We start from the raw sequence: 12416 nt of genomic DNA on the forward strand, positions 1-12416 counted from the left end.
TGAAAGATCTACACCAGAAGGGGCTGATCAAGATAGAATACTGTTGTACAGAGGCAACGATAGCTGATATACTTACCAAGCCATTACCTTGTGCTAGATTTGAATGTTTACGTGAAATGTTGAATCTAATTGATGTGAATGCTACAGTGAATAATGAGTGACTGTTGAATGCATAATAACTTGCACATTAGACATTGAGAAGGGGTGTTGGAATGATGTATCTGTTCTGCATGTCCTTTGCAATGTTCTAAAGTTCAGTCATTATAGGGTTAATACTGTACCAGATTCCCTATTGCCTGCATGACCTAGGAAGAAGATCCTGGCTACTGTCAATCAAGAGACAAAGTGGGAAAACTTGTTTGTTTGATCAGTTAGTCAGGTGACTCCTTTGTTTAAGCAGCCCAAAGTCAAGAAGAAGCAGGAAGCTCTCTCAGTCTTCCTTCTCTCTTAGCCATGTTTTCTTTGTGTTAGCATGTAGTTCTTAGTGTTTGTTGTTTTACCTCCCAGTACCCCATTCCCTTGTAGTAATAAATATATTTTTGCTTTCACGTTAAATGGCTTTTGATGATTATTTGCACAGGGATTCTAGTGCTCATGGGGAGAGGGAGGTATGGCGGTGGAAGCAGACAACGATACAAGGGAAGGGGACCGAGATCAATTAGGGCTCGGTCACCTTCCAGTCTGTGTCCCATCCCAAGGGTGGCAGGTAGTAGGGCCAGATAGTAGTAACCCACCTCCATCATTGGTGTTATGTAACGCCAGGTCCATTAATAATAAGACCTCTGTCCTCTGAGAGTTTTTATTCGAGCAGGACATGGACCTGGCTTGCGTGACCGAGACCTGGGTACAAGAGGGAGATCTGGTAGCTCTCTCTCAAACAGCTCCCCCGGGCTACTCGGTCTTTCACCAATCACGGACTAGTGGGTGGGGGGGGAGGAGTGGCATTGTTCATACGTGAGGCTTACTCCTTCAGGGCACTCCCTGCCCCAAAGATCGAGGGTATCGAATGTGCGGGCCTGGCGTGGGAGGTTGGAGAGGGGTTGGCGATTTGGCTGGTGTACCGTTCACCTAGCGCACCGGCCAACGCCTTACCATCCCTGCTTGAGGCCGTGGCAGGCTGGGCGTTGGAGCACCCAAGGCTGATGATCCTGGGCGACTTCAACGTCCATGCGGATGACCCGACCTCTAAGCCGGCAATGGACCTAGTGTCATCCATGGCAACACTGGGACTCTCTCAATTTGTCACAACCCCCACCCACCAGGCTGGCCACATGTTAGACCTGATCTTTGCGGCCGGGGTTATGGTGGACGATGTAACTACAGAAGTGGTGCCATGGTCGGACCACCTTGCTCTCAGGGCTCGTATGGACATTCCATCCCAAACCCACTTAGGCGACGAGCGTATTATGGCTCGCCCGCGGAACCAAATGGACCCGGAACGGTTCCAAATGGCTCTACGGGATCCCTGGCCCTCTGGCGGTTCCCTCGAAGGCCTTATTGAGTCTTGGAATAGCCGACTCTCTACGGCCATTGATGAGATCGCACCTTGGCGCCCTCTGCGACCTCGGATCAGACTGGCCCCGTGGTATAACCCAGAATTGCACCAGCTGAAACAGGGCCTCAGATGGCTAGAGAGGCAATGGCGACGTACTCACGATGAAGCGACTGTAACATCTTATAGAGAATTTATGAGGTCCTATGAGATGGCAGTCAAGGCCGCAAAGAAGACATACTTTGCGGCCAAGATTGCGTCTGCAAATTTGCGCCCGGCACAATTATTTAAAACAATTCGGACTTTAACTACACTGCCGCAAGGCAAGCCAAACGTTAAGGAATTGGAGATAGGCTGTGAGGCTTTTGCGAAATTTTTTACAGACAAAGTCCAATCGCTCCGCCGCGACTGCCCCGCCATGTTGGATACAGTAAGTGGACTCGAGGCTCCGTGCCTGCCTTCTGATTTGATCCTGGATCGTTTCGACCCCCTCAGCTTGGAGGAAGTTGACAGAATCCTCTCTGCTGCACGCCCAAAAACTTGCGATCTGGACCCCTGCCCCTCCTGGTTAATTAAAGCTTGCCAGGAGGAGTTACGATGTCCTATACAGGACATCGTAAATAGATCTCTTTCAGAGGGTCTTTTTCCAACTCCTCTGAAAGAGGCAGTGGTCCGCCCTCTCTTGAAAAAAACTACATTAGATCCGGCCGAATTGGCGCATTACCGGCCGGTCTCAAATTTGCCCTTTTTGGGCAAAGTAATAGAGAGGGCTGTGGCATTGCAGCTACAGAGTTTTCTGGATGACGCTTCCACCTTAGATCCTTTTCACTCCGGCTTTTGCCCGGGCCACGGGACAGAGACAGTGTTGGTCAACCCTCATGGATGATCTCCAGCGACATCTGGATTGAGGTGGTGGGGCGGTATTGCTGTTGCTAGACCTATCGGCGGCGTTCGATAATGGTCGATCACCAGCTGCTGACCCGCCGCCTCGCCGACGCAGGGATTCAGGGGTTAGCCTTACAGTGGCTTTCTTCTTTCCTTGAAGGTCGAGGACAAAGGGTGGCGATTGGGGGAGAGCTGTCTCAGAGGCACCCACTGTCAGAACTTGTATCTTTACTGCTGGTCCCCTATAATGTGACCAATGCTGCAATGTATTTTTACTATGACTTAGAACTGCTTTGTTACTGAACCAAACTGACTCCATGTTGTAACCCTTGCTTGACCCAGAATGCTTGAATAGTAATTAACTTTGCCCCACTGGTATCCAAAATATTTGGGGTTGTAGAATGAGTTATGCTATGTCTCTGCACATTCTCACCCTGGGACCCTTTGAAGCCGAGCAGCATGGCCTTCGAAGTAGGGAGGCATCCTCTCTACTGATAGCGATGGTGAGAAGACAGATGTGCCTGTAACGGTGTGAATTGGGGCTTTGTGAGATGTTTGTTTTACGTGTATAAAATTGTGCTGGTGCTGGCTCTCGCCATCACTGTTATCTTGCCTCTTCCAGTGCTTAGTTCTCTTCAATAAAATCCTAACTTTGTAACCAAGTATGGGATCCGTTTGAAGTTCTTAAGTTCTGACATTATAACAGTGAACCCATTGTTAGTGGCTTATCTGTACTGGAGGCTTGGCCCGATGGCGGCAAAAGTACCAGACGACGGAGAGCCCACCACCCCAACAGAGGACCCGCCGCTCAACCCTAATGTGACGGGAGTCCGGCGCAAGATTAAGGTCCCAGCGCCTTTCTCGGTCGACGCCGCGTTCCCAGCCCCGCGAACCTGGAGCCCGCGGAAGTCCACGGCAGCAATCGACACCGCGGAGCAGCGGTACCGAAGCATGCTGGGCGAAGGGGGAGCCGGAGACGGCGACGGCGACCAAGAGGAGGGTCCGGCGCCCCGAGGGGGAGACGACCAGATCCGGACCCTTCGCAACGACTTATTCGACTGGGTCCGGGAGATACACGACGACGTGCATCGATCCCGCGTGACGATGGCCGAGGAGTTGCAGCAGAACCTGGGCGCGATCTACGACCAGCTCCGCACCTTGCAAACTGCGGTCCTGGGAGTTCCGATAGGAGGGCTACCGCTGGGGCAACCGCCCGTAGCCCCGCCGGCTCCGCCGGCCCCAGCGCCGCAGGCTCCGGCCGCCCCGGCCCCACCAGCTCCGGCCGCCCCAGCGCCGCAAGCTCCGGCCGCCCCGGCGCCGCCGGCTCCACCTGCCCCGGCACCACCAGCCCCGCTGGCCCCGGCTGCCCCGGCGCTGCCGGCCCTGCCCGCTCCAGGGGCCCCGGCGCCACCCGCCCCGATCCTGCCGGCTCTACCGGGCCCCGCGCCGCCGCCGGGGGCGCCGCGAGCCCCGGGAGGGGCCGAGGGTCGAGGAAGAGAATTGAAGATTACTTTCGATGGGAATCCGGAGGACGTGGAGTACTTCACCATTCAGTGCGACACGTTCTTCACCCACTGGGGTGCGGATTACCCGACCGAAGCCAGCCGAGTGTACCACATCGCGTCCCGACTGAGAGGCGCGGCCCGCAAGTGGTACGTCGGGCTTTTTATGGGAAGAAAACCCGAACTAGCTACGGTGGCGGGGTTCCTGCACGCGATGCTCCGCCAGTATGGCGATCCCCTACGGGAGGAGAAGGCTGTCGCCGCCCTTCAGCGCATAGAGCAAGGCAACCGCTCCACCCGCGAGTATGCCACCGAGTTCCTGGGGTACTGCGCGGCGGCAAGGGGATGGAACGAGGTCATGAAATATACCGCGTTCATCAATGGTCTGAACCCGACAATCCTCGACCGCTGTTACAGTCAGGGGAGACCCGACACGTTGGTCGGATGGATCCAGCTGGCCGGAGAGGTGGAGACCAACCTCCAACATGTGGGGATGCGACGGCAGCAGCTGGCAAAGAAGGCGGCGAAACTCACACCGACTAAATCCGAAGGGAGGAAGACACCGGCGACCTCCACCCCGTCTCCGGCTCGCAAGTGCTTCAAATGCGGAGACCCAAATCATCTCGCTGCCAACTGCCCAGTGAAAGTGGGTGCCGCCCCACCCACGGCGAAGACAACTACCCCGGGGCCGAAGAAGAAAAAGAGCGGCCGCTCGAAGGAGCCCAGCCGGGGCTCTGTCGCCACTTCCCTGGCGACTGACGAGGATTTTACCACCGAATTGGCTACCGTGGAAGAATCGACCGAGGAATCGGACGACACCGAGTCGGCGGGAAACGACAGCGACCTGCTTTAATGGGTGCCACAAAGCAGGTCCAGCAACAGCCGGCACTCCTCACGGTGAGAGCAACAGGGGGTTTACTTTTTATGGCCGTTACCCTCCTCAACCCTAACCTAAAGAGATTCATGCACGCCCGAGCGCTGATCGACTCCGGGTGTAACAGGGAACTGATCACCCCCCGCCTAGTTGAGGCGTTGGGATTAGCCACTTCCCCCCTACCACAGCCGATGCAGTTCCAGCAGATGGACGGGGGGCCCATGAGAGGGGAACCATGTGCGTTAGAGACTCAGGCAGTCCCGGTGGGAACCGAGGAGCATTGGGGGATTGAAACTTTTGTAATTGCCCCCTCTTGCTCTTTTGACGTGGTGATGGGCTCGTCTTGGCTCGCCCGCCACCAACCAGACATAAGGTGGGAGGAACAGATCGTCCGGTTCCCGGATTGGAGGTGTGAGCATCACCACTGGCGCCCCGAATGGGGGCCGCACGCTCCTCCCCAGAACATGCGGGCTTGCCTCACTCTCGAGGAAGTCGCCTCGATCCCCAAGGAATACCAAGATCTAAGATTAGCGTTTAGCGAGAAGGAAGCGGACGAGCTACCGCCCCACCGCCCTACGGACTGTGCCATCGAGCTGATCCCAGGGCAACAGCTTCCCAAGGCGAAACTGTACTCCATGGGTTGGGCGGAAAAAGCTGAACTCCGAAAGTTTTTGGACAAGAACCTTAAGCGCGGCTTCATACGGCCGGCCACTGCCCCCCATGCCGCCCCCGTCCTCTTCCGGAAGAAAAAGGACGGGTCTCTTAGGCTTTGCACAGATTTTCGTGCTATAAACGGGATTTCCATGTCCAACGCCTACCCGATCCCGTTGATAAAGGATTTGTTGAACACCGTAGCAAAGGGCAAAGTATTTACTAAGCTTGATCTCAGAGACGCGTACTTCCGCGTCCGCATCAAAGAGGGGGATGAGTGGAAGACGGCATTCAACACCCCCCTGGGACAATTTGAGTACCTAGTCATGCCCTTCGGACTGCAGGGAGCCCCTGGTGTTTTCATGAACTTTATCAATGAAGTGCTACGGGAATTCCTGTTTAAGGGGGTGGTGGTGTACCTTGATGACATCATTATCTATTCACAAGATCTAAAGTCTCATGTGCCCCTGGTCCGAAAAGTGTTACGCACCCTTTGCAAACACAAACTGTACGCTAAATTGTCAAAATGCGAGTTCCACAAGACCGAATTGGACTATTTGGGTTTCCGGGTGTCGGGGGAGGGATTGGCCATGGACCCCGCAAAGGTCCAAGCGGTACTAGACTGGGAGCCCCCTCGAACCCGCAAGCAGTTACAAAGTTTTATCGGGTTCGCTAACTTTTACCGCGATTTCATTAAGGGGTTTGCCACCGTCATGCTCCCCCTCACAGAACTTCTCAAAACCAAAGGGAAGGGTGAAGAGGCGAAAAAACCGGGCGCACGCCTAACGTGGACGCCTGAATGCCAAAAAGCTTTCAATGAACTAAAACGCCTCTTCACCTCCGAACCCGTGTTGGCTCATCCTGACGAGCGGAAACCCTTCGTGGTCCAATGCGACGCCTCCGACGCCGCAGTGGGAGCCATACTAATGCAGAGGGGGGAAAATGGGGTGCTCCGTCCATGTGCCTATATCTCAAGAAAACTTAATTGCGGGGTGCCTCAGGGGGCGATTCTCTCTCCAATGCTATTTAACATCTTTATGCACCCCCTTGCCCAGATCGCCCGGGGACATGGGCTGGGTTGTCACCAGTATGCTGATGACACCCAGCTCTACCTATTGATGGGAGGCCGGGCCGCTGATGCCCCTATAGATCTGGACCGGGCATTGCAAGCCGTTGCTGATTGGATCAAGCTGAGTGGACTGAAATTAAATCCAGCGAAGACAGAGGTCCTTTGCCTAGGCCGCAGCGCCCCGGAAGGAGGGATTCCCCTTCCAGCTTTTGACGGGACGCCATTGGTACCAGTTCGTGAAGTCAGGAGCTTGGGAGTGGTACTGGAGTCCTCCTTGACAATGGAGGCCCAGATAGCGGCCACTGCCAAATCCGCCTTTTTTCATCTTAGATGGGCAAGGCAGTTGGCCCCCTTCTTGGAGTGAGGTGACCTGGCAACAGTGATCCATGCAACGGTCACCTCGAGATTAGACTACTGTAATGCCCTCTACATGGGGCTGCCCTTGTACCGAACACGGAAACTACAGCTAGTGCAGAATGCAGCAGCCAGGCTGCTAGTGGGACTACCCCGGTGGGAACACGTGTGGCCTAGGCTGCGGGAACTGCACTGGCTGCCAATTGTATACCGGGTTCGTTACAAGGTGCTGGTTATCACCTATAAAGCCCTATATGGCCAAGGACCTGCCTACCTCAGGAACCGCCTCTCTCCATATGTTCCCCAGAGAGCACTGCGTTCCAGTTCACAAAATCTTTTGGAAATCCCTGGGCCTAAGGAGGCCAAACTTAAAACAACTAGGGAGCTGGCCTTCTCTATAAAAGCGCCCCAATGGTGGAATCAGCTGCCGGAAGAGGTGCGGGCCCTGCGGGACCTCAACCAGTTCCACAGGGCCTGCAAAACTGCCCTCTTCCAAGAAGCCTTCAAGACGTGACCAGACTGAATATTACGCTGCCTGGATAAATAGAGACTGTAGCACCACCGTATTGTCTTAGCTTTTTAACATTAATTTATATTTATATTTGTATTTATACTGCGAATTGATTTTACCTGTATTGTTATATCATGATACCACATCATGTTTTTGTAAGCCGCCCTGAGCCTGCCCCGGCGGGGAGGGCGGGATATAAATAAAAACTTATTATTATTATTATTATTATTATTATTATTATTATTATTTGATTCAGTGATCCATCAAACTGTTTGAGATAAAGAAATCGAATTTCAAACAGAAAATTTGCCCTATCACTCAGAAGGTAAGCCACCTGAGGTAAGGTCTTCAAGTGAGCAGACAGGATTCTCTGTGAGGACCTTCAAATAACTCAGGGCATAGTGTTATAGCTCAAGCCAGCACTTTGAATTGCACCCCAAAACAGTGGAAGCCACTACAGTAGGTGACACTTTCCTCCACAGGTGAAATATGCAAAACAGCCAGGGGCTACATCTTGACAACTGAAACTTCCACACAATCTTCAAGAACAGCGCAATGAACCCTGTATTATAGTAACCAGCATGAATCACATGAGGTTGTTTTCAGCTGGCATACATTTTGAGAAAATGTTAAAAAAAGCACTAAGCTACATCTTGGATTCTCTCCCATCTTGTTTCCAGATGAAGAAAGTGAAGATTGCCCTGGCTCTCTCAGAACTGGTGATTTATGCCAAATCTCGGAAGTTTATCAGCTTTGAAGACTCAAGAGAAAACCAGAAGTTTTATGAAAATCACTCTATGAGTGAAGGGAAAGCCCGAAAGATGGCAAAATCTCAAGGTAATTTCTGAAATTCACCTGGACAAAGCTAATCTCATAGCTTCCCCCCCCCGCACACTTTGTTTGAGTCATAAGAAACAATTTATAGGCCACTGTTCTTGCTAGGGTTGCCAACCTCCAGGTGGGGCCTGGAAAACTCCTGTAATTACAGTTGATCTCCAAATGACAAAGTAGTTCCCCTGGAGAAAATGGCTGCTTTGGAACGCAGACTCTGGTGCATTATATTCCACAGAAGTTATTCCCCTCCTCAAATTCCACCCTCCTAAGGCTCTGCCCCCAAATCTCCAGGACTTTCACAATCCAGAGTTGGCAACCCTGCCTCGGACCAGCAAGTAGGATTGCCAGGTCCATGTTGGAAAATACCTGGAGACTTTGGGGGTGGAGCAGGGTTTGGGGAGGGGAGGGGCCTCCGCATGGTACAATACCATAGAGTCCACCCTTCCAAGCAGCCATTTTCTCCAGGGGAAAAGCAATACAAGATAACCACCGGAAGCAATAAAACTTTCACGCAAAGCGTGTAAATATGTGTTTTTAGTGAAGTAAAACAAAAACAAAACTAAGGAACACCGAGCATTCTTGAAATTTTCCCCACAAAGTATCTCAGCAGTCACAAAGAATGATAGCCTCTTCAAATAGGACTTAATGAAGACATGGGTGAAGTCTTTAAATTCTTAGTGTTCCACTCGTGATGGGACAGAGAGAATAAGGAACCGCTTTTAAAAGGACTCCTCACAGTTTCAATAGTTCTTCCTCAGCCTCTTTCTCTCGATGTTACATGGAGCCACAGCTCTACTCCTTACAACATGGATCCACGCGTGCTCTAATTTGCTGCAACCCTGCCTTGAACCAGCAATTAGGATTGCCAGGTCTGTGTTGGAAAATACCTGGAGACTTTGGGGGTAGAGCTGGGAGAGGGCAGGGTTTGGGGAGGAGAGGGGAGGGGCCTCTGCATGGTACAATGCCATAGAGTCTACCCTCTCAAGCAGCCATTTTCTCCAGGGGAGCTGAACTCTGCCAGCTGGAGTTCAGTTGTAAAAGCAGGAGAGCTCCAGGCCCCACCTGGAGGCTTGGAAACCCTACCAGCAAGCCACAGTGTGTTTCTAGCGCAGGTTCCACATTCATCTTGAATGCCATTGCTTTCATTTCACTGTGTCTAGAGCTTTGAGTGAGCTGTCTGTTTCTCTACTTAGGTAAATTCTACTAAAAAAAAAAGAATGAAGGGGGGGGGGGAGGTAAATAAATGGAAACTTGTGCTTCTGAGCACTAGTGCTGATGTTACTCCAAGGATTGATGCCTTATGTCCAATTTGCGTGAAACTAGAAGTAAGGGTTGTAGATAGGGTTCCCATTTGTCCAAATATGGCAGGAAACCTCCAGGTCAATTCAGCTCTTGGCTGCCGATGCTTGCCCAATGGTGGGTGGAAACTGGGCCAAATCAGAGACAATCGTTCCACTCTAGATTCCCTATTGGAGGCTGGTAACCTGGCAACCAGCAGGAGGGTTGTGAGAAGGGAATGGCATTCTGGAGAGGAAAATTAAAAACAGAAAGAAAGAAGCTCTAGGAATTGCAGAAAGTTCATGGCAATTGTACCATAGAGTTTCTGGTGATTCCTAGAGATGTCCTTGTCACTTCTAGGTAGCTCTAGGAATAGCCAGTTACTCTATGGTCAGAACTTACTGTAAGTAGATAAGGGCTTATTTTTTAAAAATTTTCTCCGGGAATACTGTCCCCACCACAAACCTCCCACTGATAGCCAGGTTACCGAACCTCCATTGGGGGATCTGGAATTTTCCTAGAATGACAAGAGATCTGTTTTCTAGGAGGAAATGGCAGCTTTGGAGGGAAACTCTAGGGCATCACATCCCTGCTGAACTCTTTCTCAGACTCCACCACCTCCAAATCTCCAAGCATGCCTCAAGATAGAGTAGGCAACCCTAGGAGAGTGTGTGTGTGTGTGTGTGTGTGGGGGGGGGTTAGTTAAAAGATGGAGGTCCTAACTCAGGCTAACCTATGGATTTTCATGAACTGTATACATCCTCCCCTCCTCCCACTCATCGAATCACAGAGTTGGAAGGGGCCCTACAGGCCATCTAGTCCAACCCCCTGCTCAATGCATGGTCAGCCTAGAGCATCCCTGACAAGTGTTTGTCCAGCCACTGTTTAAAGACTGCCAGTGAAGGGGAGCTCACCACCTCCCTAGGTAGCTGATTTCACTGTTGAACAATTCTTACTGTAAAAAAGTTTTTCCTAATATCCAGCTGGTACCTTCCAGCCCTTAATTTGTGGAGAGCCAGTTTGGTGTAGTGGTTAAGTGTGCGGACACTTATCTGGGAGAACCGGGTTTGACTCCCCACTCCTCCACTTGCACCTGCTAGCATGGCCTTGGGTCAGCCATAGTTCTGGCAGAGGTTGTCCTTGAAAGGGCAGCTGCTGTGAGAGCCCTCTCCAGCCCCATCCACCTCACAGGGTGTTGTTGTGGGGGAGGGAGATAAAGGAGATTGTGAGCCGCTCTGAGACTCTTTGGAGTGGAGGGCGGGATATAAATCCAATATCTTCATCTTCATCTTCTTAATTTAGACCCATGATTGTCTCTCCTCTGCTGCCAACAAGAACAGCTCCCTGCCCTCCTCTAAGGGACAGCCTTTCAAATACTGAAAGAAAACAACCATGTCCCCCCTCAACTTCCTCTTCTCCAGACTCAAGTCAAGTTCAAGACCTTTAATGTGTGAATCTCTTCCGCATCTCTCTCACCTTCTTTTTGCACTATGTGGTCCATGCTAATCCTCCAGACTGTACTCTGGAGGATTAATTCCCTACTCCTCCACTTGAAGCCTGCTGGGTGACCTGAGAACAGTCTCAGTTCTCACAGAACTCTCTCAGCTCCACCTGCCTCACAAGGTCCTTGTAGTGGGGAGAAGAAGAGAAAGGTGATTGTAAACTGCTTTGAGACACCTTAAGATGCAGAAAAGCAGGGTATAAAAATCTACTCTTCTCTTCTTCTCCATATGAAGCCTTGGGCCAGTCAAGGGTAAAAGGTATGGTTCTAAACTCACTTTGAGAACTCACTTTCATTCAGGGCTCCCAACATAACCCCAGGATCAAACCCGAGTCCATTTTAACCAAGGTTAGCAATGGGCATGTGCAACAACAAACCAGAGGTGTGTGTGCTAATTTGTGCGTGTGGGCTGGATTTGTGTGCAAGAGAAGATTGCCAGCTCTGGGTTGGGAAATCCTTGGAGAGCTGAAATTGGATCCTGTGGAAGACAAGGTTTGGGAATAGGAGGGACCTCAGTGGGATATAATGCCAGAGAGTTCACCCTCCAAGGAAAAGGAAAAGTCCCCTGTGCAAGCACCAGTCGTTTCCAACTCTGGGTTGACGTTGCTTTCACAACGTTTTCATGGGGTGGTTTGCCATTGCCTTCCCCAGTCGTCTACACTTTCCCCCCAGCAAGCTGGGACCTTGGAAGGATGGAAGGCTGAGTCAACCTTGAGCCAGCTACCTGAAAACCCAGCTTCCACCGCGGATTGAACTCAGGTCATGAGCAGAGCTTAGGGCTGCAGTACTTCAGCTTTAACACTCTGTGCCATGGGGCTCTTTCACCCTCCAAAGCAGCCTCTTTATCCAGGGGGGTCTGATCTTCGTAGCCTAGTGATCAGTTGAAATTATGGGAGATTTCCAGGCCCCTAGAAGTTGGCAGCTATGGGGCCCCTCTGAGACTCTTTAACATAGAGAAAAAGTCAAGTAGAAACACCTACTGTTCTTCTATTTCTGTCAGAATCATGAATTTAAATATGCATCTTTGTATGAAATGAACTTGTCTACAAATTTGTACTTAATTTGGGAAGGAAGCTATGTAGAAATACTTGTGGAATTTGGCAGGCGCGCACATCAGAATATCTTATTATGCACATAAATCAAGATTAAACTGGTAAAAGTACAAAATCATAGATTTTACATCAGGTTTTCACACCTCTATTTATAACGTTCATATGAAAATGTCTCTTGGCAGCTACTGAATTTATCCAACACAACATCAGATTTCTTTCAAGGATATACCCCAAAGGAACACGGACAAACTCTTCCAATTACAATCCTCAAGAATTCTGGAATGTTGGGTGCCAGCTAGGTAGGTGTGGTGATTTAATGTAATGAGATGTAATGTCATTTTTTTTGTTAATCTACTCTTTACATTTAGTGAAATAAGTTTTTAGTAGGTCAAATGGGGTCCTTCCAAACTCTT

At 50.9% G+C, this 12416-nt stretch overlaps 1 protein-coding gene across 1 annotated transcript in view; it reads left to right on the forward strand.

The window, feature by feature from the left end:
- The window catches only part of LOC132575758 (1-phosphatidylinositol 4,5-bisphosphate phosphodiesterase zeta-1-like), a 181763-nt gene that overhangs the window by 127283 nt on the left and 42064 nt on the right, over positions 1 to 12416 (forward strand). The window contains exons 12-13 of the mRNA XM_060244448.1: positions 8019 to 8175; positions 12186 to 12302. Of these exons, the coding sequence (XP_060100431.1) occupies positions 8019 to 8175; positions 12186 to 12302 (274 nt within the window). The remainder of the gene's footprint in view (positions 1 to 8018; positions 8176 to 12185; positions 12303 to 12416) is intronic.

The sequence above is a fragment of the Heteronotia binoei genome, chromosome 8, assembly GCF_032191835.1.
Source record: "Heteronotia binoei isolate CCM8104 ecotype False Entrance Well chromosome 8, APGP_CSIRO_Hbin_v1, whole genome shotgun sequence".
Lineage (NCBI taxonomy): Eukaryota > Metazoa > Chordata > Lepidosauria > Squamata > Gekkonidae > Heteronotia > Heteronotia binoei.